At 37.0% G+C, this 26,127-nt stretch overlaps 2 protein-coding genes across 12 annotated transcripts in view; one reads left to right on the top strand and one right to left on the bottom strand.

Moving 5' to 3' along the window:
• The first annotated feature begins 6,632 nt into the window (after window positions 1-6,632).
• LOC141375429 (G-protein coupled receptor 15-like) lies at window positions 6,633-25,670 on the top strand. 8 transcript variants are annotated; one of them, XM_073908884.1, is made up of 5 exons: window positions 6,633-8,655; window positions 11,899-12,036; window positions 12,458-12,873; window positions 15,290-15,451; window positions 15,533-18,905. In XM_073908884.1, exon 1 carries the CDS (start codon window positions 8,175-8,177, stop codon window positions 8,619-8,621), a length of 447 nt encoding a protein of 148 aa, XP_073764985.1. In that variant the 5' UTR covers window positions 6,633-8,174; the 3' UTR covers window positions 8,622-8,655; window positions 11,899-12,036; window positions 12,458-12,873; window positions 15,290-15,451; window positions 15,533-18,905. The 8 variants fall into 8 exon arrangements, with proteins under 8 accessions (XP_073764985.1, XP_073764986.1, XP_073764987.1 ...); XM_073908885.1 differs by lacking the exons at window positions 15,290-15,451; window positions 15,533-18,905 and adding an exon at window positions 25,381-25,670; XM_073908886.1 differs by lacking the exons at window positions 15,290-15,451; window positions 15,533-18,905 and adding an exon at window positions 19,039-19,454.
• Window positions 20,850-26,127, bottom strand: part of phkb (phosphorylase kinase, beta) — a 138,634-nt gene continuing 133,356 nt past the window's right edge. For all 4 annotated transcript variants that reach the window (XM_073908869.1, XM_693105.10, XM_005166403.6 and 1 more), the window contains 5 exons: window positions 25,459-25,593; window positions 24,473-24,602; window positions 24,095-24,202; window positions 23,849-23,989; window positions 20,850-21,110 (listed from right to left, as the gene is read on the bottom strand). In XM_073908869.1, the coding sequence (XP_073764970.1) occupies window positions 20,973-21,110; window positions 23,849-23,989; window positions 24,095-24,202; window positions 24,473-24,602; window positions 25,459-25,593 (652 nt within the window). In that variant the 3' untranslated portion in view covers window positions 20,850-20,972. The remainder of the gene's footprint in view (window positions 21,111-23,848; window positions 23,990-24,094; window positions 24,203-24,472; window positions 24,603-25,458; window positions 25,594-26,127) is intronic.

Genomic DNA, 26,127 nt, shown 5'->3' with positions numbered 1-26,127 from the left:
GCGTTAACACGTTTGTTGCAGACGTTTGGGCCCCAACGGCCTTCCATATTAAAAATAACGTGTTAACGCGTAACACGTTAACACGTCATTTACGCGTTAACACGTTGGTACGTGTTAACACGTCATTTACGTGTTAACACGCAATTTACGTGTTAACGCGTTATTTTTAAACTAGTCTCATTTTTAAAGTGTTGCAGACGTTTTGGCCCCAACGGCCTTCCATAAAAACAAACATGTGACGTATGGCCGGTCCACTTTATCTTTGCGGCTCTTAGCAACATAGATGCCTTCTGTGCCCGTGAAAAGACAACAGCAATCTGGAGCCGAGAAGAGGAAAAAAGTACAAGATGAGTCGCGTGCATCACTTTCAGCTAACTTCCATGAATCTGGAAAACTATATTTTTGGTTGTTCAAGTAAATTAGTGAGGCTAACGTTTAAACTTCTCCTCAACTGCACAAATCTGCCTTATGTGTTGTTGTTCACGTTCAGTTTCTTGCTTTGCTGCTGTGCATTGTGCTTTAAACTATGACAGGACAAGTTCTATGATCTTTCGAGTTTTCCCCATGTCTTGATAATTACAGAAGCATAATTATTTTTGTGCAATACTTTACAATTCTGTTTGCACATTAGCTACTGTACATACACATTCATTAATTCATTTTCTTGTTGGCTTAGTCCCTTTATTAATCCGGGGTCGCCACAGCAGAATGAACCGCCAACTTATCCAGCAAGTTTTTACACAGCGGATGCCCTTCCAGTCTGCAACCCATCTCTGGGAAACATACATACACACACACACTCATACACTACGGACAATTTAGCCTACCCAATTCACCTGTACCACATGTCAGAAACGCCAACTGAGCCGAGGCTCGAACCAGCGACCTTCTTGCTGTGTTTACATACACATGCACTGCACGATTATTTCACTGTATGTATTATTTATTATTATATAGTTGTATTATATAATCATATATAATATAATTCTTTGCAGTTATCATTGTTTATTGTTTTATCTATTTCTATACATTTCTTATTGCTGCTGCTGTTGTTATTGCTTGTATCACTGAAATGACAGTAAAGTCTCTTTAGTCTTTACATCAGTGGATTAATGTGTTTTAGGCCAGTTTTTAATTTTTGTACATTACTGTATGACATGACAAAACTGACTCATTCTTTGATTTCTGAAAGACCAATAATATAAAATGAGTCAAATTATAAGCCACAGGCCAGAAGTCATTTTTATTGCATGAATTCGTTAATGATTTTTTTTTTCTAAATGTTAAAGTTTTATTTGTTTAAAAATACACTCAATAATTCTTAAAAACCACAAATGTCTTTGATTTATTCTGAAAGCAAGGGTCAGCTTTTGTCACCATAAATTATAGTGCAGGTTGAATCCACATTCTGGTTGTAGTGTAGACACATTATGAAGAGTGCTGGACTAGCCCATTGTTTTATTGGTATGTCATGAGTTTTTCCTGTAAATTACTCATTACTTCTGTATTGTACATGCAGGTTTAATGCTGTCACAAAAGAAGATGAGGTGGAATGACCAGCACTGCTCCAGAGGCATTAGCAGCTGCACAGATATGACACAAGATGCAGCACTGAGCACCGTCCAACTCTACAGGTAAAGAGAGGGCTTTATTCCTTACCTTTTGTAAATGTTTGAAATTGGGAATGTTTTTGCAGAAGACATGTCAGTGTTTTTTATGTAAACTATTATTTTGTTATGTAAATATTTGAATGTTTAAGTATAATTTTAAGTGTTTATATGCATATTTATGTATATAAATAAATAAATAAATAAATAAATAAATAAATACATGTTTAAATACATATGCCTGTGTGATTTTGTTCCTCTGTGGGGGCACCACCGTAAAATTTCCCATAGGGCACTCTTTTGGCCAGCAGCGGCCTTGCTTGTAATGTTCTTGACCAGCAAATTCTAAAAGTCAGCTGAACAGCACTTCTAGTTTCAGTTTCAGAGCCGCTGCCTCAGTCAATCAAATTAAGCCAAAAGCAAAAGTGCTCATCAGCACAAAGTGTGTAGCAGCAGTTGGACAGTTCCATTGTTGAGCAATAGAGGGGGGCTTTAAATTTGATTGACAAACCTACAATAACTAAAGGGTACTGTAAATTGTCGACATTCAATTACATTTATGTTTTTATTGCAGAATTATTTAGCTTTCAAATATTTTTGTCTGGGCAGGCCAGCCTTTAATCTGAGAGGGCCAGTGCCACCCCAAGCCCTCATGTAGCCTCACCACTGCTATTAGTTATCACTATATAGTACTGTCGACCTAGTTTATTTATAGTGAATGACATGCAGTGTTAAATGTATTATTGCAATACTTTTTAAAAATCCAGTTTTCTGTGTCACGCAGTCGGATTAACTGTTCTGTTAGAAACTATTGGAAATGAGCTAGAATGGATTTAATACACATCGGACTCCTCTCTAATAAAGTAAAATAGTTTTCTCACTGAAATTCTCCAGATGTAGATGCCCAAAGCCATCTTCCTGGTGCATGATTGTTCATGAGGCATTTATCCGTACAGCAACACAAATGCTCTTGTGCGCAGGAAGAAGTTTCTCAGACAGGAAGTGGAGAGCAGTACTTTGAGAAGCCCTGCTGCTGCTGCTGAGTGTCTAGAGCACCTGCATTCCAGATACTGGATCTCTGCTCACCTGCACTCGACTCAACTCTAATGCAGAACCAGGTGGGTCCACAGTCACTGTCACTCTGTGCTTTTGACAAATAAAAAGCTTTTGGTTCTCTTTAGATAAGCCTGTTTCACACACCACATGTTTCTCTGTCCAGGCCCAGCGCACCAAGGATGCAGTACGTCCAGGGGTCGTTCACTCCGGCTACCATGGTCCCTGGGTGCAGCCGTGTAGGGTGCATACCAGGTCTCGGGGCAGAACATCTCTTCCTCCCGTGTTCGAGATCTCCACGGAGAACTGATACACCCCTCTTCATGAGACATGTCGCGATGCGGCTATCATCAGTGAACCTGTCGTTTGCTGCGTCCACGCTGCTTTCACTAAAGGCAATAACATACACACTCACTAGTTTCCCGATGCTCGTGTCAAGGGTGTTTCTGCCATGGTACCCACTATTCTGGGCGCTAGCGAGAACATCTGAGTTGTCGCCCTCCACGTTGAGACGAACGACACTGGGCTGCGATAGACAGAGATCCTGAAGAGGAACTTCAGGAGCCTGATTGAGACTGTTCGACGCACTTCGCCTGTCTCGCAGATCATTTTTGGACCACTTCCTACCAACCGCCGAGGAAATAAAAAATTCAGTTAACTTTTTGCTCTGAATGAATGGCTATTATCATTGTGTAAAGAACAGAAGTTGCTCTTTGCCACTAACTGAAATCTTTTCTGGGAAAAGAGCTTTTCTAGGCTTTTTCGTGCTGACGGGCTGCACCCCAGTCAAGCTGGAGCTGAACTCCTTTTGGACCACATCTCCAGGATGCTTCGTTCTGTCCAACTAGTAAGTGAAAATTCACAAAATTCACATTTTAGCCATTTAGACTCTTGTTCGTCCCACTTAAATCACACTACAGCGTATCTGGCTAACCCCATAGAGACTGTGTCTGTTCATCGTATTATTAGATCAAGAAATAAACAAACTGTGTGCTTTAGAAAAAAAAATCTATTTAGAATCAAACTGGAAAAACTGCAAAAAAGTGAAAATCTAAATTTCTTCAAGCTTGGTCTCCTAAACACCAGGGGCCTCATGTACAAAAACTTGTGTTGGATTAATACTAAAGCATTGCGTACGGACAAAGCTGTAAATGTGCTTATGCAGTAAAAAATTCAGATGTATGAAACATTGCGTACGTGGAATCTCTTGCATATTCTCTTTGTACATCCGAATTAACGTGAAAATGAGCGCAACATGCACAAGCGCAATACCCCTACCTGCCTCCTCCCCCGTATAAATATGGTAATGACTCCACTTTGGCGAAACCAAACGAAAAAGAAATAGCAAAAGCAAGCAAGAAGAGAAACTTCACAGAATGTTGATTGGAGGTGCTCTGATTGGAGGTAGACCGGAGAAAACTGTTATTTGCAAGTTTGTCCTCCAGAATTAATAAAAAATATAAAGTTGTAGAGTTTAAGTTCGCATGGACCAACTCACATTCTCACGTTAATTTCATCGTTAGTAAATCCAAACGTGAGCGTGAAACCTGCTGTACAAAATTTTTTTTGTTGGTTACGCAGCGTTGATACATGAAGCCCCTGGTTACTAGCACCATCATAAATGAAATAATAACAGATAACAATCTTAATGCACTCTGTCTCACTGAAACCTGGCTAAAGCAAAATGACTATATTAGCTTAAAGGAAGCAACTCCTCCAGGATTCTTATATAAGCATGAGGCTCGTCAAACTGGTCGGGGTGGTGGAGTTGCAGCAATCTTAAGTGATATTCCTAATGTTAACCAGAGAAACGGACTTGCGTTTAACTCCTTTGAAGTATTTGCGCTTAATGTTATGCTTCCAGATATAATGAAAAATTTTATCTGTCGCTTAAATCACTATATATAGACCCCCTGGACCCTATGTCAATTTTCTAAATAAGTTTTCTGATTTTATTTCTAACTTACTAGTTAAAACTGATAAAATACTAACTTTAAGAGACTTTAACAGCCACATCCAGATGATGCTAACGATTCATTAGGGCTCGCGCTTATATATTTACTTCATTCACTTGGGATAAAGCAAAAGGTTGTTGGTCCAACCCCATTGCTTAAATCATACATTAGATCTAATTCTTTCTTAAAGTATTGAGCTCATTGATGTAGACATTATACCAAAAAGTGATGATATAACAGACCTCTACCTCTTACTATATAAGCTGTGTTTGCTTAAGCTGTGTCTAATTAGCTGATCCGCTCAGATATACTGCCCTGATAGAACTATTGTTTCATTCACTAAAGATGAATTTATAAATAACTTACCTGAACTTTCTCTATTTCGAAATGTAGCCGCAAACGCAAATGATCTTGATGTAGTAACAAGCAGTATGGATGCCATCTTTACCAACACACTAAACACTGTGGCACCCATCAAATTAAAAAAAGGCTAGAGAGTGGTGTATAAAACTACACCATGGTACAACAGTCATACTCGTGCTCTCAAAACAGCAAAGTGTCTTGACACTGTGGTGCACTCTCAGAAATAAAGATACGTGAGCTGTCACTGGGGTGGTATATTTTCCAAAGGTACAAATTTGTACGTTAAAGGTCCATAATAAATACCTTAAGGGTACATACTAGTACCTTAAATGTACAAAAGTGTTCCTCTTAAATCTTTTAGGTACTAATGTATGCTTTTAGGTACCAATATGGACCCTTTATGTTTATCTTATAAAAAGGTACCACCCCTGTGTCAGCTTTCGTACCTTTATTTCTGAGAGTGTGGTACCTTCATGGATCAGATTTGTACCTTTGCTGAAGGTATAATATTGTATCTGCAGCATTTAAAAACCAAAGGTATATTTTGGTTTCCCATGGTATAAATCATGTCGTTTAAAGTTACAAACTGCAGTGGTACAAATTTGTTTCTTTATCTTAAGGTACAATTCTGCTACATAAAAAGGTACTGCCCCAGTGACAAGGGTTTGTACCTTCTTTGTTACAACATTGTACCATTTTTCTGAGAGTGTGCTGTAGTATACAGGAGTTAACATGTGAAGTGGATCAAAATTTTTTATCAAAGTTATATTAAAACTACTGAACAACATCCGTTTTTGTCTTGAGATTACTTTGAAAACATTTTTTATTTATTTCAACCCTGATTTTTTTGTGTACACTTTAAATTAATTTAGATTTCAGCCATGATATGGACTCAAAAAGCAAAACTGAAATTAAAAAAAAAAACAAGCAACTATTTTAAATGAGACTTGAATTAACACAAGACATAATAACAGCGTAACCCAAATCATTCATTCATTCATTTTCTTTCAGCTTAGTATTCTTATTCATCAGGGGTTACCACAGCGGAATGAACCACCGACGTATCCAGCATATGTTTTACACAGCGGATGCCCTTCCAGCTACAACCCAGTACTGGAAAATATCCATACACTCTCACATTCACATACGTACACTACAGCTAGTTTAGTTTATTCAATTCACCTATAGCGCATGTCTTTGGACTGTGGAGAAAACCAGAGCACCGGGAGAAAACCAATGGCAACACTGGGAGAACATGCAAACTCCACACCGAAATGCCAACTGACCCAACAGGGACTCGAACCAGTGACCTTCTTGCTGTGAGGTGACAGTGCGAGCCACTGAGCCAGCGTGCTGCACATTAATCCAAATCATGTGGAGAAATTTATAGTTAATAAAAACAATCTGTGCTGCTTGTTTTTGTTTGGGTTGAAATTTTAGTGTTCAATTGTGAATGTATCAATTCAATTGTACAAGGTTTTTCTAACTATCATAACTTTCAAGACCTTATAATTTCAGTTTTTGCTGGGAAGATAGTCATGGATAACATTTATGCTTTTATGTTGTTCACTTTTTTCTTTTTAGTGGAGGGTAAAGGATTTCATGAGGTTACAGACAACTAGTGAAAATTATTTATTTTTAATGTTTTGACATTTGTAAGCAGACTGATTTGGTCATTTGATGCTTTCATGTGGTGGTACGATGTAAATAATAGCCTAATTCAAAAGCTTGTATTTAATACTGAGTATCAAATGAGTCATTCTACAGAAACATTCTCTTTTGTTATGGCATAATGTATAAAAAAAGCAGTTTCTTTTCTAACAGTTAAACCACATTAATCAAAACTTTTGACATCATGAAAACATAACTGACTGCTCGATGTTTTTTATTAAAGCATCAAATCATGGTGGACTCAGCAAGTTTGATCCAGAATGGCTGACCATCTTTAAATCGACAGGCAACCTTCAGAAAACCATCCCACAGACCCAAACTTTTTTTTTTTTTTTTTAATGGAATTATACATTAATTTAGTTTCTTAAAAAAGTAAATAATTGTATGAACATCACCTTTGGGTCTCAAAATCACCATACAGCTGTCGCCACCCCTCTGTTTTCAATAAATGATATTTTCTTTGTTTTATCTGAAGATGTTAATATTCAACTAACATTACATCATTTCGGTGAAATTTTATTCATAAATGCAAAGTGCCTTAAAACAAAACCACAGTAAATCTTTCTAGTTGCTAAAATCAACATAAGGAAGAAGACAGTGTCATTCCTTGTCTGTGTTTGTTTGTCCATTCTATGATTTTATTTATTTTTATTATATTATTGGTTTGATCAGTATTTGTGCTCTGTTCTGTAAATGTAGATGAAAATGGTTAATTAAATTATGATAGAAATAATAATTATGATGGAAAATTATGATAACTGCAGCAACCTTGTACAGCTGTCGCCGCCCCTCTAATTTCTATAAATGATATTTTCTTTGTTTTATCAGGAGAAGATGTTAATATTAAATTAGTATTGCATAATTTCAGTGAAATTGTATTGATAAATGCAAAGTGCCTTAAAACAAAACCACAGTAAATCTTTATAGTTGAAGACTGTTTAGTTTATTGAAACAAAATAAATGGATAGACCCTGTAGTGTCATTTCTTGTCTGTGTTTGTTTGTCTACGCTATAATTTTATTTATTTTTATTATATTATTGGTTTGATCAGTATTTGTGCTCTGTTCTGTAAATGTAGATGAAAATGGTTAAATTGTATCTTGTTGTATTTGTGTTATACTGCAATAAATTACAACACGTGACCAGAGTTCTGACGTGGAAACGTATGACGCGATTTTTTTTAAGTAAGATGAAAATAATAAAGAAAAACGGGGACAATATTAATTTATCTGGGTGTATGGGCCCTCTATTATTATACCTAATTTTATTAAGAGATTTTCTGTGTTTAATAACATTTAACAAAAAAACTGTAGTGTACATACAGCTCCTGCTGCTCTAATTGACTTAACACTGATTGTGTACATTTAAATGACCCTCGTCGTTCTGTCACCACGGCAACACGAGTTGGTTTACGAATCCACGCAACTTTCTATAGAGCGGTCGATTGTGGTCATCCAGCTGCACAACTCTCAACAAATCTCCCCTTGGCTGAGTTTCATCAGTTTGGAAAGTTGTTTTGGAGTTCATGATGGCGCTGCGACGCTCACGAAGGACCAAGACTCTCCCCGGACACCTCAGGGACTTCTTGCTGGAGCGACACCTGAAGAACGCGGCTGTCCTTCCTGCCCTCCGTCCCGCAGCCCCAGTCTCCCCAGTGGGTGAGTGTCTGCAGGAAGAGCCGCTCTCCATCCACGGTCGGAGTGTGCAGGACTACCAGGACATCTACCGCAGTGTGATGGACTCCCCAGTGAAGAAGCGTGCTGGCCGATACACCCTTCAGAAAGGAATAGAGGTAAAGCAGCGGCTGTGGGAGAAGCTGGGTCGGCCTGCGCTGCTGGAGACCGTGCAGCCTGATGGGCGTGTGCTCATCACGGAGATCAGGTCCGAGTCCAGCACCCCCCCTCAGATCAAGGTGGACATCAGCAAGGAGCCGCTGCCCAAGGAGCCCCGGAGGAAGAGGCCCAGGCACTGAGCCATCCTAGTGCCAGATGGAGGATCATGGGCACGTATGTACATACTGTATATATTGTATATAGTTATAGAATAAGTTTTCAATTAATCAAATTGAACTTTTCATTCAAGTTTATCACATTGCTGGATGTTCTGGTGATTGTCCGTGCTGCTCATATTCGGCTCTTGGGTTCTTTTGGATGTTGACATGCGGTTAGCAAGGTTTCCTAGGCGGTTTCTTGCGTGTTGCTGGTCTCCTCTGAGTGGTTTTTGGCACATTAGTGGTTGTCGTTAGGGTTGGTTGTGTTGGCTGTTGGGTTAGGGTAGGTTAGGGTCCCTCACATGGTTTGCAGCTTGACGTGCTGTGAGGGCTTGTGTGCTTCAGTGATGCTGAGAGCTACGCCACTGGTACTTCACAGATACCGGTAGGGTCACCCATAGTGGACAGGTCTCAGCTGAGATGCCCGACCAAGACAAACCACCTGATTCTGGACAGCAGAAGATCGGCCTGATGCTCCAGACAGAAGATGTCGCCTGTCACCACACCACACACACCACACCACACCACACCACCCACACACACACACACACACACACACACACACCACACCACACGGACACGACACCACACACACACACACACACACACACACACACACACACACACACACACACACACACACACACACACACACACACACACACACACACACACACACACACAAAATAAAACTAAAAAATAGAATAAATCTTGCAGACGGTAAGAATTAAATATTTATTGGCAAAATATTTACTAATTATTACCTTAATTTAGGAATATTTGTAATTATTTTGTTAAAAGAAAAACTTTTCAGTGTCTTAAAGCGCTGTCTGCTCTGTTTAAAACAGGGATTCATTCAGAAAGTAGACTATTAAAAGATCTTTTGAGGCTATTAAGGTAGTGTTTAATGCGATTCTCAGCACTTTTTTCATTGTTGAATAATTTAAAAAAAATTACATTTGATCTAATTTTTAACGTGTGTATTCTCAAACCTCTGAGTAGCCATGAGCATAAGATCTGAGTTCAGAGTTTTCATTAATGAATTGTTTTTGACCCAGAGGTTGCTAATACTGTATTACTACTACTGTTAATGAGGAGGCTAGATATTTTAAAATAGGGTTAGGCTTTAGTGCCTACTCTTATACTCTTAGCAGTGAATAATAACTAGTTTCTTATATTTATGATCTGTGATTACTTAGTAATTGATTTAACAAGTGACATTTTTGAGCATCCAGTCCTCATTTTTGAATAAATAAACTCCAAAAATGTGCAGAGAATCTGAAATCATTCAATTTGCCACGAGGCCAATCGAAAACTGACATTGTTATTCAGCAATAAATATAAGCAAATTAATCTGATTCTGATAGCAAATTTATTTTTACTTTATTAAGCTAGAAACAATAGCAAAAAAAAAAAAAGATTGGCAATTTAAATACTGGCAACCACTGCAGTAACAGTGATCCACACAGTGGCCTTTAGCTAGCTTGAGTCGATGTTTATTTAAAGTCGATTTATTATTTCAAAATAGGAATTAAATGTATAATTAGAAACAGATCTTAGCTTGGAATTATTCACCCCTGTAGAAACATTTTGCAAAATAAAAATGATAAATCATTCTCTCCCAGTAGCTGGCGCACACAGATCAGTAATGATGACCAGTGAAGTATCTAAATTTTTTATTAAATAGAGTGAAGTAAATGTAGGGTTGCACAGTTTACCGCTACTATGGTAGTATCGCAATATTGTGGCTCCAAAATGCTGGCGGTGCCTCCTAAGAAGATAAAAAATAGATGAAATTGCCAAAATAGCAACAGAAAACATTGAAACAATTGTGACCTCTTCATGTAACCTAATTTTGTTGGAAAACTGCTGTTTTGTAACAATTTTCTTTTGGTATAATTTGTATCTTTATTTTAATGTATTTTTGTTGGTCAGTTATCTACAAAATAAACAAAAAGAATGAATAAATTTTAGGTGAAGTGGGGTGCAAATAATAATTTTTGGCCTTAAGGGAATTTTGAATTACAATAAAGTAGGTCTATTATAACATAAAATATAATATTTCTTCTTAATTTGAGTTGTGAATTACAGTATCACAATACGATCGTGATACTTCAGCTGGTATAGTACCGTAACATTAACTAATGGTATCATGACAACCCTAAATAAAAGTAGACTGAATTAAGCCCAATTAATAAAAATGTAAGTTTAGATGCTTAATATCTGCAAATAAGCAGAGGTCTGAATAAGCCATACTCTAAATAAATAAGTAAAAAGCACAAACTTCCACATTACTTTCCTTAATTACTAACTAAGTAACACATTGAGCTACCTTTTTAAGTGTTTTTGGATTTTATTATTTTTCCCCCAACACTGCAAATGAGACCAACAAATGTTATATTCTTCTTTTGAAGCGTAAAACTCCCAAACGATCGCCTAACTAGATAACTACACTACAGTACAACACTAAAACTAAACTATTAAAATAAGGCATTTAATGTAATCCTGAAAACAAGTTAAACCAGATTTATATATTATTATGCCTCTCTCATATTACTCATTTGTCATTTTATTACTTGTAATGTTCTTGACCAGCAAATCCGAAAAGTCAGCTGAACAGCACTTCTAGTTTCAGTTTCAGAGCCGCTGCCTCAGTCAATCAAATTAAGCCAAAAGCAAAAGTGCTCATCAGCACAAAGTGTGTAGCAGCAGTTGGACAGTTCCATTGTTGTGCAATAGAGGGGGGCTTTAAATTTGATTGACAAACCTACAATAACTAAAGGGTACTGTAAATTGCCGACATTCGATTTTGTTTATATTCCACCTCACAGCCATTACATGTTTTTATTGCAGAATTATTTAGCTTTTAAATATTTTTGTCTGGGCAGGCCAGCCTTTAATCTGAGAGGGCCAGTGCCACCCCAAGCCCTCATGTAGCCTCACCACTGCTATTAGTTATCACTATATAGTACTGTTGACCTAGTTTATTTATAGTGAATGACATGCAGTGTTAAATGTATTATTGCAATACTTTTTAAAAATCCAGTTTACTGTGTCACGCAGTCGGATTAACTGTTCTGTTAGAAACTATTGGAAATGAGCTAGAATGGATTTAATACACATCGGACTCCTCTCTAATAAAGTAAAATAGTATTCTCACTGAAATTCTCCAGATGTAGATGCCCAAAGCCATCTTCCTGGTGCATGATTGTTCATGAGGCATTTATCCGTACAGCAACACAAATGCTCTTGTGCGCAGGAAAAAGTTCCTCAGACAGGAAGTGGAGAGCAGTACTTTGAGAAGCCCTGCTGCTGCTGCTGAGTGTCTAGAGCACCTGCATTCCAGATACTGGATCTCTGCTCACCTGCACTCGACTCAACTCTAATGCAGAACCAGGTGGGTCCACAGTCACTGTCACTCTGTGCTTTTGACAAATAAAAAGCTTTTGGTTCTCTTTAGATAAGCCTGTTTCACACACTACATGGCATTCATTTGTTGCTGTTACGGTCCTTGCTGTGTGTGTTTGCAGCTTTGTCACGTAGATTCCCAATTTACATCTTTTATCATAAAATAAATCCACATTTGCAAGTGTTTGTCTCTCCTACTTAGAGTGAACAAACCCTTAATACATTTATACACTCAAATCTACTTTAAAACGTTCTGTCCCTCAAGCATCCGCTTGTTGCTTGTAGCTTTAGCCTGCTAGCACCGCTAGTCAGCTAAAGCTGCCAACTTTTTTCATTCACTTTTTATTTCACTTACTGCCTTTTCTCTTCACCCTGTACAATGTCCTTTGTGTTTCTATCCTTGGGTGCAGGAGATAAGGCGTTGGAGCTGGACGCAGTCGAGTGCCAGATACGCGACCTAGAGATGAAGTGAGCGCAGCTCCTGAAACAACAGACCTTGCTTGGTGTGCCCTGCGCTGCGGCTCACTCATCTGAGGTAAGTGTGGGATACAATCTTAACACTTTCTCCACCTCAACCCCGTGTGTTTCTCTGTCCAGGCCCAGCGCACCGAGGATTCAGTACATTCAGGGGTCGTTTACTCCGGCTACCATGGCTCCTGGGTGCAGCTGCGTAAGGTCCATACCAGGTCTCGGGGCAGAACGTCTCCTTCTCCTGTGTTCAAGATCTCCACGGAGAACCGCTGCACCCCTCTCCATGAGACAGGTCGTGATGTGGCTATCATCGGTGACTCCATCGTTTGCCACGTCCACGCTGCTTCCACTAAAGGTAATAAAGAACGCACTCACTATTTTCCCGGTGCTCGTGTCAAGGCACCCCTCCGCTCTTACCAAGGCAGTACCATTTCAGCTGCCCAATCGCCTGCTCTACAACTGACCGAGTGCGAGAATGGGCATCATTGTATCTGTGCTCTCGGTCAGTTTGTGGGTTGTTGAGGGCGGTTAACAGCCATGTCTTTAATAGATGACCCTGGTCTCTTAATATGCTCAATAAAATAAAATAAAAAAACTTAGCTGGATTAATATCTTTAAATATATCACTAACTAAGAAGCCACCCATCACGCACCCTGCCACGTTGGAGCCTCATCCCAACTATGCTATTTGTGAGGATGAATGAATCATGGGTTGACCCAGGCCACTGTGCCACAATATTTGTTAAGCACATTTAAGCATCACAGGTTATTTGCACATTTATTGAATGTTAATAATTCCGATTCACATATACAAATTCGTCTTCAGATGGCGCCTTGATAGCAAAGTGCTATCGATCGCTCCAATTACATTAGGAAAACCGGCGATCGCTGCAAATTGCGATTTAATGTTTGGCTGGTCAATACGCACATACACACATGCTGGTCACATACACGTGCTCGCTCAGGAATCGAATCGATATTGTTAGACTGCCCGCTCCCATCCAAATTTACTCCAGTTACAGGCCACTCCCGCGATTTATTCAGAAATTTATTCCGCGCCGCAAGATATCTGGTCGGGTCCCGCGGTACAGCCATGGGAATGCAGACCTCTAGTACAAGCCACTCCGTTCCACCACCAAAGCAGCCCTGGAAAGCACGCCCAACATGTTTGATTCCATGTCCGAGACCCCAATTGAAACTACTCTTTTAGCCACCAGTGAAACACCCAGGGTATGGGAAGTAGACCCAGTTCAGTCCCTGCTGTATGTGTTTAATCAAAAACAAACTGACGCATAGCACAGAAAACCATTCCCGCGTGCCTCGCGTGTTGCTCCTGCTCCCGGTGTGAATCCTGGTTGTTTAACATGCATGGTGAAAACAATATGAGCCTCTCATACATTGTGAAACCAGCGTAACAGCCTTTAATTGAGAGGTGTTTGCACGCAGTAAGTTTTTTAAGTTGGCAAAACTAATGTTTAATAAGATGATCTAATTTTCAGTTATATTCACAGTGTGTATGGATTATTCCCAGTTCTGGGTTGCAGCTGGAAGGGCATTCGCTGTATAAAACATACGCTGGATAAGTTGGCAGTTCATTCCGCTGTGGTGACCCCTGATTAATAAAGGGATTAAGGCAGAGGAAATTGAATGAATTACCAAAGAGATTGTATTTTTAGAGTAATGACCTAATTACGTTTTACACAAGACATTCAAAGCATTTTAATTTTTAATATCGCAATAGAAGCTTTGAATGTAAATGATGTCTTATATGGAAATGTTCAGAATGACCACTATGGTAATTCTAGTAGTTATATAATTCTGGTAGTTCCAGAAGTGATATCTATATGGTTTAAAATAGTTTGTAGAATGCTTCATTGCATGTGGTTATCAGATTGCTTCTCCTCAAACAAGGAGAGGGGGAAAAGCGCAAAACAGCCTCAGAAATTATTATTTTATTTTTGCAGGAATGACATTTTGCATATCTCTATCAAAATTCAAATATTAACTCATGAGATATTTGGTTTCAAGACATTTATTTTTTCTAGATTTCTCCAGAACTGATTTAATGTGCTTGTTAATATATGAAATAGCCCGCTGGATGCAGTAAAACTTTACTTTCACTTTACACATCATCTCACATCTATTTCTTGTCTTCTTTCCAACGATACCTACATTTTGTGTATATCTTATTGGGGTCAAGACCTGTAACCATTTTAATTTAGGTATATCATTTCCAGGTGTGAGTCTCAAAAGTGTGGTTTGCTGAGTAACAGGTTAACAGGTCAATGACTTTACAAGGAGATGGGAAACTTATGACTAATGCTGTGTCACATGTGACACATACTGCTAATTTGTAAGCAGTCCTTGTATTAAATGGTTGTTTACTTACTATGAATTTTCCCTAAAACAGTCTTGCAACAACTCTTACCATTGTGAAATAAGCCAGTCTGAGAACAGATGCACCATCTGATTTTACTATAGATAAAACTGTTTGAAAAAACAAGAAAAAAAAAACACATAAAAGGACCTTAATGTCTAATACAGGTCTGAGAATTAGTAAGTTGTAGATAAAGCAGTATATTGATAAGTAAACAATGAAAAGTGAGTTAAAAATGGTCCAATTCATAGTAATAGAAGCATAGAATCACAAAACAGAAACTAAAATGCTTTCATGAGAACTTTCTGTGGGTGTATACATACAGTATCAGGAAGTGATGCAGAGTTTAAATAACTGCACATGTGAAGCTGGTGATCAGTTTGTCTCAACACAGAACTAGTTGATGCCATGCAGAATCACAGTGACTTGAGCTTAGACAGTTGGTCAACAGCAGATGCCATGCAGAATCACAGTGACTTGAGCTCCGACAGCTGGTCAACAGCTAACCTGGTCACCAGTGGTCTGATGGGTCTCTGCTTCGTGGTTGGAGTTCCGGGTAATATTGCAGTCATTCTTTTTATAGTTTTCCATATGAAAAGAGATAATTTCACTGTTCATCTGATGCTGAACCTGGCAGCTGCAGACATCTTGTGTTTGATAACCCTGCCTGGGTGGATCTACAGCCAGCTAATGGACTTTGATAAAACAGCCTGTAAGCTCTTCACAACACTGGTCTACTGGAGTATGTACTCAAGTCTGATGACCGTGACTGTGCTCAGCGTGTATCGCTGTTTGCGGATTCGTCGTCCACAGTTGTTGTCCAGAATGACCAAGAGAAAAGAACAAGTGCTGCTGCTCACCATCTGGATTCTGGCATTGGTTTTTTCTTGTCCCGGTGTTCTCACACAGGAGATCATTCTATATGAATCCAAAATGGAGTGTGAAAGAAACCTGGATACAAAAACGAAGCTTATCTTTGCCATGCTGGAGTCACTGTTTGGATTTTTTGTTCCTCTAACAATCATGGTGACTTCATATTGTTGCTTACATAAGATGGCCACACAGGGATCGTTCAAACACAGTCGGCGATTGACCAAACTGGTGACTCGTATTGTCATAGTGTTCTTCATCTTTTGGGCTCCGCACCACTTAATTAAACTAGAGGAAATATTTGCTAAATTTTCAGGATCGGACCCATTTTTATCTCCCATTGCTGAAATAGTTGGGTGCCTTACGTTGATCAACAGCTGCGTGAATCCATTCATCTACGCTTTTTCCTCAAAGAGTTTAAAACAAAAGAAAGAGCTCACTGGAAATGAAGGATCGCAACATCTACATCATATAGCTGTGAACAACACATCTGACACTTGAACATGGACCGAATAATTATGCAATAATACAGTTTTAATTTGCATAGTTAACTGGACAATGAAGTGTATTTAATACATTTTCAGTAGTGATGCTTAAATGGACAATTCATCCAAAATGGAAAATTTGCTAAATACAGTATACTTGACTTATCAGTAGATAAGTAGTCAACAGCTACCGGTGCCTGTAGAGCCAAAAAATGGGAAAAACGGTTTGATGACTTTGGTGTATTTGATGCAATGCTCATCCTAGTGTTAATGGTGTTTTTAGGGATTGGAGAAGGAATGGTGGGAATAGCATTAAGTACTTTTGACTTCAATTTACAATGTAATGAGAGTACAGTTTAACAATAATGTGTGCAATAATGGTGTAAATATTCTAATTTTAATATCAGCTATACTGTCTCGAGTGCAGAAACATTAGCTGGGAACTGATCTGCTTGTTCCTGTGTGCTTCATGATCACATGTTGTGTTCCTCACAAGATTATGACTAATACAGATGTTTTATAATTGAATAAAATAAATGGACTTGGACTGCTACACAACTCGCATAGGTATGCATTTTAAAAAGGGATTTCAGTGACTAAGATCTTGTTATTATTTTAAATTAGATAAGATTCTTTGAAACAGTTTTGTAAAGTTCCAGCTTAAATTATATAGCTGTATGTTTTTTTTAAAAAGAAGTGGTTTCCACTAAAATTGTGAAATGGATAGCAAATGGTTCTCTTTTTTTTGTATTACACAAGTCATTTATGAGGTGGTTAGAAAAACTAAGGCAATAAGGCTTACCAGTTAACAAAAACATTTAGCAAAAATAATTTTATTTACCAGTAGAGCATCAAAATTTAATTAACAGATATATGAAGATCATTCAAAAACACATGCATACTCGCACAAACAAACAGTTTAAGTCAGAATTAATAGCTCCTATTGATTTATTCTTTTTAAAAAATATTTCCTAATGCTTAACAGAGAAAGGAAATTTTCACAGTGTGTCTGATAATATTTTTTCTTATTGAGAAAGTCTTATTTGTTTTATTTCGGCTAGAATAAAAGCAGTTTTTAATTTTTTAAAAATCATTTTAAGGTCAAAATTATTAGCCCCTTTAAACTATATATATTTTCAATAGTCTACAGAACAAACCATCATTATACAATAACCTGCCTAATTACCCTAACCTGCCTGGTTAACCTAATTAACCCAGTTAAGCATTTACATTTCACTTTAAGCTGTATAGAAGTGTCTTGAAAAATATCTAGTTAAATATTATTTACTGTCATCATGGCAAAGATAAAATAAATCAGTTATTAGAGATGAGTTATTAAAACTATTATGTTTAGATATGTGTTGAAGAAATCATCTCTCCGTTAAACAGAAATTGGAGAAAAAAAATAAACGGGGCTAATAATTCTGACATACTGTATACACTTACCGGTTATTCAAATCTGCAACACTTTCCAAAATAAAAGTTTGGACAGGAGAAATTTAGGGCTAGTAATCGGGTAAATTAGTTAAATAATGTAATTTGATACAGGTGGTTGTAATTATTATTTGGTGATAACAAGGATCGCCAGTTTGCCAACAAATATAAGAGAAAATTATTAAAATGTTTAAAACAATGTTCCTCAAAAAAAAAGATAGGAAGACATTTGTATATTTTACCTTCAACAGTATATTTTACCTTCAACATACAGTAATTAAAGATTCAAACAATTTGGAGGAATTTCAGTGTGTAAAGGACAAGGCCGCAAGCTTAAGATGAACTATGATCTCTGATCCCTTAAGAGGCACTGCATCAAGAAGAACCGTCATTCATCTATAAGCAATATCGCCACATGGGCTCAGGACTTCTTTGTCAAACCTTTGTCAAGTACCACAGTACGGAGTTACACAAATGTCAGTTGAAATTGTACGGTGCCAAAATGAAGCCATATGTTAACAGTGTCCATAAGCACTGTCTACTTGTCTGGGCTCAGCATCATCTGTGATGGGCCATCACACAGTGGAAACATGTAATGTGGTCAAATAAATCAGTATTTTTGGGGGAGAAATGGACGCTGTGTGCTCCGGACCAAACAAAAAACGATAATCAAGGCTGGACTTGGACTTGTTACCAGCAACAAGTCCAAAACCCAGGATCTGTCATGATATGGGCTTGTGTCAGTGCCCTTGGCAAAGGTAACTTGCACTTCTGTGATGGCATCATTAATGCTGATAAGTACATCAAGATTTTGGAGCACAATATGCTGCTTTCGTTTCCAGGGACACCCATTCATATTTCAATGAGTTCAGTGTAAAACAACATTCTGCACACAGCCAGTCCTGGCTGCGGAGGAAGAGGATACAGGTACCTGGCTGGCCTGCCTGCAGTCCTGACCTGTCTCAAACAGAGAATGTGGGCTGCATTTTGAAGCACAAAATGTGACAACAAAAACCCTGTACCTTTGCCTACCTTAAGACTTGTTTGCAGGAAGAACGGGACAAAATGACACCTGAAACACTTCATCACTTGGTGTCTTCTGTACCTAAACATGTTTTAAGTGTTGTGAAAAGCAATGACAACATAAAACATTAAATGCTTTACTTTTCCAACTGTTTTTGAAATGTGTTGCAAGAAACCAAATTGGAATACAATTATGCTGAGAAAAATAATAAAAAAATCATGAGAAACACATTATATAACCTTACAAAATAATGTTTGTTGTATTGTCTGCAATGAAATACAAGTCAAAGAAAATTTAGTAATCACTATTTTTTTTTATTTGTCCATGCAGATTTGGGATTAATAACTCAATTTCCAGCCAATGCATGCTCAAGACATGCCAATTTAATGTGATCTTGAGGCGTTGTAATGTCTACTACTTCATGTCACCCATACCTCAGGCAGAAAACAGAGGAAGACAGAAGACAGGGCTGTCATCCATTTGAGCTGAACATGCGCGTGCACACACACTTTAACTGGCCTGTTAACTTTTATGACGGGTTTTATTGTTTTTCCCAAGTGGATTATTTGATTTATGATATAGCCTTGCTGAAGTCTGCATTCATTTTGGATAGGTAGCATTAGGTGTAATGGTGCATTGATTAATAACACTTGAAATCAGAAAAAAAAACACAGTAATACTAAAGGAAGTGTAATACTTTCTTCCAAAATGGCAATCTACACTGTATAAAATGCTGTGTTCCACACAATTCCTTCATGTTGTCCCAACACAAATTGATTAAGATAACTTGATCAATTAAGTTGTCCCAGAAAAAGTAAGAATTGTGTTGTTTTAACTCATTTTAAATAAGTTATTTGAACAAGCAGCAAAAGTAATTTTTTAAATACACTTCTAGTAGACTGACCAAACCCACAAATACAAGCCCCCCTGCATGCCCACAAGTTTATATGACAGATTCTAGCATAATAGCTAGTAATTTCACTTTGTTCAGCTCTAAACTCCAGCATGTAATCTCGTTTCCATTCATTCAAAGCTTGTATTTGGCCTGAGGGGCAGATAGCGATTCCTCAGTCTCTCAGTTCAATATATTATGAGTTTGGGAATCATTCCTCAGGAGAACTGCTGAGACCTCTGATCACTCTGACATACACTAAGCGGAGGCTGATGGCAGCGGTCGGCATGATAAACAAGTATCTTGGTCCAAACACCCACTCAGTCGGATAAACAAGGTTTCTGCTGAGCTTTTATACCAGGATGTGCTCTAAAAATCATCTATGCGACACAAGCGAGTTTTATGTTATTTGCAAAGCTTTGCGGTCTTTACTGCAGCTGACACTTACCGATAAAAAGAAAGCTGCCAGTTATTTAAAAAAACAGTCAAATTAATTATATATATATATATATATTTATTTAATAATGACGGACTGAAAATTCTGTTCGTACAAGGAAGAAACCAAAACACTCAAATGTTTTTATATATTAGAAATCTAACATACAACAGTACACATGAAGGCAAATAATGCACAATATATACTAGCAGCCAAAGGCTCTCTGAAGTAAACACAACTGTTAAAATACATTTGCATATATAATTTCTAAATTATAGTGACAGTGCACAAATATTTAAATGATGTCCTCATTTACTGACCGTTTGCTTATTTCAAACATTTACGAGTTTCTTTCTCATGGTGAACACAAAACAATATATTTTGATGAAAGCTAACCATTGACTTCAATAGTATTTGTTTTTCCTACAATGGAAGTCAATGGTTACAGGTTTTGCAGACTTAACAGAAGAAAGATACTCGGAAATGTTTGGAACCACTTGAAGGTGATTACATTTTTATTTTAGGGTGAACTATCCCTTTAAAACGTTGGCAAAACAGTTACCATCTTGACTTATAAGTGCACAAACCAACAACATCTAAGACGTCAACCCACATTCTGAAATAATGACATGCATATACTGTAGTTCAATACCTTACTATTTGACATTAGTGTCTTCTGACCTCTAAACAATAGCTTACAGTGAGACATTTTCAAGTTGTGTTCTGGCATTGATAACGCAGCAGGAACAATCCTGCCACAAAAACTGGGTTTTAAAAAGTAGATGCAAACGTGGTCATAACATTGGTCAGGGACCTGAACAAATATAGATTTTTATTTATATGCTATATCATCTATTCCAGACAAAAGCAATCCTATGTAAGTAAGACTGTGCTTGTACGGCAGTCTAAGTAATGCTGACAGCAGCGTGAGGTGCTTTAGCTGACAGAACACGGGTCATCTTTACTGGGCTTCACCTCTCCCTGCAGCAGCTGGATCATTACTGCTTTGGTCAGGTAGCTGGACGTGCTTTGTTTCCCCAGGGCTGGTGTGTTGTAGAAGGCCTCCATGGTATCCTGTGGATATTATTCACTTCAGTAACAACACCACAAACATGAATGCAAACGGATGTACCTGTCGGATTCAAATTGGCTGTTGTGCTATAAATAAACCAAATGTTCGAGCTGAGTTACATGATGGATTGCATACATGAATATTTTCTATAGGTTGTTTTCAATTATGTGGTTCTGGTGATGTGCGAAATTCTGATGGTGGGCAGAAAGGGGAAAGTGCATATTTTTGCGAGTTATACCATATTTTTAAAGAAGATATAAATAGATAATAACCACATGTGTTGGGCATGATCTTCATATCATAAAGAGGACCAAGTTTTCTACTGAACTAAAATATATTTGCCTGTTATCGAGGCAGTAGATAAGTTTATATTACATGAAAAAATATAGTAAATATAGCGTTTTGAAGCATACTATATGGTGCATCTGGAAAGTATTCATAGTGCTTCACTTTTTCAAAAAGTTTTTTTGTTGCAGCCTTATTCCAAAATGGATTAAATTCATATATTTCCCACAATTCTACACACAATAACCCATAATGCAATGTGAAAAAAAGATTTTTTTGAAATCAATGAAATTTATTAAAAATGAAAAACCTGAAAAATCACATGTACAGAAGTATTCACAGCCTTTGCTCAATACTTTGTTTGATGCACCTTTGGCAGCAATTACAGCCTCAAGCTTGGCACACCGGTCTTTGGGAATTTTTGCCCATTCCTCTTTGCAGTACATCTCAAGCTCTATCAGGTTGGATGTCATTATGGGGTGTTGTGTGTAGAATTTTGGGGAAATAATTGAATCCATTTTGCAATAAGGCTGTAACATAAAAATGTGGAAAAAGTGATGCGCTATGAATACTTTCTGGATGTACTGTAGAAAGTTACACAAATTAAACTGTCGTAGTAATTATATTCTTGCTGTGGTACAACACAACTGTAGTAAAAAACAAATTATTCAATAGGCTTCACTTTTCTACGCCATAATTATACACCATCACAATGCAGCAGTTTATACTAACACTACAGTACGACTTACAGTTTAGCAGTTTACTATGCTACTGCATTCTGTAGCATTCTTTAACAAACAGTTGTACACATTATACACTTTTTACAATGTGATTCACAAACATGTTTATTATAAATTACTAGTTTTTTTTTCCCCATGCAGATATCTTTCAGACATCACAAAATAACAGATGAAAGCAAACAAAACCGTGTTCGTATAGTCTACATTATTATTTATTCATGTATTTTTGCAAGGGGGAATAAGTGCTCCACAATAATAACAGTCTAGTTTTGTCTCAAGGGTTGCTTTTTTTGTTCTGTCGATGAACTTACCATCAACAAACATTCATCACTGCTACGCATATAGATGTTAACGTTACGGATGTTTATTCTGCCGAAATGCCAATATAGACTTGGATTATTGCAAAACAAGACAGATTTAATTGCAGCGATTACATGGCAGGTCGGTTATTTATATTCTCCTGGATTTTGTATAAATGCGGTGGTGTTTGTATCTGATTTTTATATAACACATTAGCATATTTAAACACATACAGTAGTAAGGCCTGTATATAATCTTTATTGGTGTAGTCAAACAAATTATCAAGTAAAAAAAAAAATTTACACATGGATGTAGCCTATAAAAAAAGTTTATAAAATGCCGCCTTCCGTTTTTTTAGCAGTTTCTTTAACATTCCTCCCTATATGCGCAAAACTTATGAAAGTCTGTAAAAGCTCTTTGGCATTTCTTATTTCGGTCGATTTAAACAATTACAAACAACATTAAACAAAAACGTTTTGATCTTCTAATAGCGATTTCTATGTAGAAGAATTACTTCCTGCCCTCTATCTGAATTTCGTGCATCATCAATGACGTCATGTGAAAACAACCTGTTAAAAGCCACCAAATGTAGACCAAAAAATATCATATGACTCCCATAGATTAAACTAATTCAAATAAAAGCATCAAGTCACCTATCTGGACCTATTATGCCCAGTTGTACAAAATGTATAAGTCTCTGATGCCCCTATGTCAAGTTTCAGCTCAAAATATCAAACAATTAATGTTTTTTAACACTTTAAAACTGTGCCTTGGAAGCTTTGATCCTGATTGTACCATTTTTGGTGACAGTCGCTTTAAATTCAAAAGAGGGCAGAGCTACAAATGCCTATGTGTCAGCATACTAGCAGATTCAAAGACAAAACTAACATCCTATGCTAATGAGGGAGATATTGTCACTAGTGGGCGGGGCTTTCCCCCTCTGATGACATGTACAAAAAGAGAATGTCAATCAAAGTGTTTCTTTTTTCAAGAGTGATTATAAAAAATCTAATTATTACTTTTCAGTATTAGAAGCTGGATATATTTTAGACTGCTGCCACACAGCTGTTTAAATCCCTTATAAAAGGTAATTTTGCATAATAGGTCCCCTTTAAGTTACGTAAGACTAAAAACAAAATCTGTTCTATTAAACAAATACTGCAAAAACATAAGACATTGTTTTCAATGTTGAAAATAATTAAAATCCTGAGCACCAACAATCAGAAGAATCATGACACTGAAGACTGGATAAAAAGATGAAACAATTTCTATTTTTGACTAGATAAAATCTAAATAAAATGACAAAAAATCCCTTGAGAACATGACGGTCCCTAAAGTTAATGTTAATTTATATAGATCCAAACACTTAATAATATAAACCAAAGTAAAATCTTTTAAATTAAACCTGCCCTTACCCGTTTCTCAGTGCCCTCCAGTTTGCTGCGATCTTTCTGAAAGTCAGCAAAAGCCTCCTTTACCAATTTGTCCAAATCCACTGGTTCCTGAAACTCCAGCTCCGGGTTTCTTTCCAGTACAATTGACACCACCATCAAGAGCTGTGTTCAGGTCATCAAAAACACAGGGGTTAAACCGCACACAATACATTTTCTCAGATTACAAACAAGTGTTGCAGAGTTAATTGAGAATGCACAGTGCCAAACCTCAACAATAATCTGCCTATATTCAGGCAAAACAATGTTTTTCAGTGTGTCTTCCACTAACAGAGAGAAATTCATCTCATACATGGTCATATCTGACAGAGTGGGTTGCTGCAAAAAAAAGGGAAAAATGGATATTGTCATCTTCGGATATTCTGAATAAAACTGAATTACAGAGGACTTATTTATCCAGAGCTGCAATTCCTCAACAATCCTAATAAATAAATAAATAAATAAATACATAAATAAATATATATATATATAAATATATATATATATATATATATATATATATATATATATATATATATATATATATATATATATATATATATATATATATATATATATTAACAGAATAGAATCATATAGAGTAGTTACCTGAGGGAGATGTTTTCCGCCAACCATGATGCCGTTACGTGTTCGCTCTAGGATTTGCCAAACGCGGTCATAGAAGCCGAGAGGGGTTCGATTGAGGGAGCCATCGATCTGACGTCTGTTAAGCCATGATCTGTGGAAGAGATTTAAAATGAATTCCCAAAACATTGGAGAAATCTATGGTTCTGTAGCAAAACTCTTTAGGGAGCTACAACTATTACACTACTGTTTAGGATAATATATTAAAATTTATAAGTGTTTTACATATATATATATATTTTTTGCAGAAAATAAATTCTCTTCAAGGCTGAATTTATTTAAAAGTAATTTGTAAAAATAAATATATATTATTTAACATTTTCCATTTTTACGGTTTTTATTGCTTGTATTTCTTTTGTTTTCTATTATTAAAATACATTTTATCTACTTAAAATAAAAGTAGTGATTATTGAGTCGTGATTTTTAGCATAACCACTTTAGTCTCAAATTAAAACATTTTTCTAATATGCTGATTTGCTGCTCAAGACCATTTCTTAGCATAAGCACATATGAGAAAAAATTGATGTTTGTGGAAAGTGATGCATTAAAAAAATTATTCTTTGAAGCATGGCATGTTTAAAAAACAGCATAAATTTGACATAAAACATAATTTATAACATTGCAAATCTCCTTAATGTCAATTTCGAACTTACTACAGGACATCAAATGTAATGTTTTCACAACTTTAAAATATTTAATGTAGTAACCTGATGAAACCTTAAAACTAGATAATTTTTCTAATTTACTCGCTTATATTCAGCTTATTTCCTTCAACTGCTTTATCTGGGAAATTCTACAAATCATTACTTGACAATTATCCTTTAAAAAACTACCGTAGTATTACCCAAATGACGATAGACTTTATACTACAGTTGCAACTGGACACAGCGGATAATTGAACTTTGGCAGGATTGTCTACAGTAGCACAAAGATGGTTGGGAGTCCCGCACCTGCCACTCTGCTGAGACTGGAGGACGTCCAGCAGGAGCTGTTTGACATCACTAGGGGACATCTGGTAAATGTCCTGTGGTGGCATGTCTCCAGCGCGAATCTTCAGCTCGTGCTTCATGGCTTGAACAATCCACCTGATTGAAATGCAGGCATGACAAAGCAAGTTTACTGAAGGAAATTCATCTGAATAAATGATTGAAATGATCAGTGCAAAATTAGTCTGATTTATTGACTATTATTTACAGATGTGAACATGCTCACTTGTCTAAGCCCAAAGTAAACTTCAGTTTTTAATTCACCTACAGTTTGTGATGTGAAAGAATGAGGTGTAATATACTGCATAACGCTTCTTTTGAAATTGCATACTTATTTAGTAGATACTACTTTTGATTTGAAACATCTTCAATATGATATGGATGTGTCTAGGATTAATGCAATCTGGTCATTGCACAACTACTCTACATATCAGAAGTATCACTTCACTACCATTCCAAAATCCCCTCTCCATGGCCTTATGGAAAAGCAAATGGTGACGATCATACTTGTCTAAATAGTAGGCCATCTAGGTACTTTTTTCCCTACTGTGTTATAAATTTGATGAAATTAGACATACTACTGGGGTCACAAATTTCTGTACTCACCAACACTATAGTGTGAAAGCAGGCATT

This window comes from Danio rerio, chromosome 7, assembly GCF_049306965.1.
Source record: "Danio rerio strain Tuebingen ecotype United States chromosome 7, GRCz12tu, whole genome shotgun sequence".
Classification (NCBI taxonomy): Eukaryota; Metazoa; Chordata; class Actinopteri; order Cypriniformes; family Danionidae; genus Danio; species Danio rerio.
This window is presented reverse-complemented; position numbering and strand designations above follow the sequence as displayed.

Coding starts and splice junctions, on each gene's coding strand:
- LOC141375429 (XM_073908878.1), top strand. CDS start 15,304: ATGCAGAATCACAGTGACTTGAGCTTAGACAGTTGGTCAACAGCAGAT.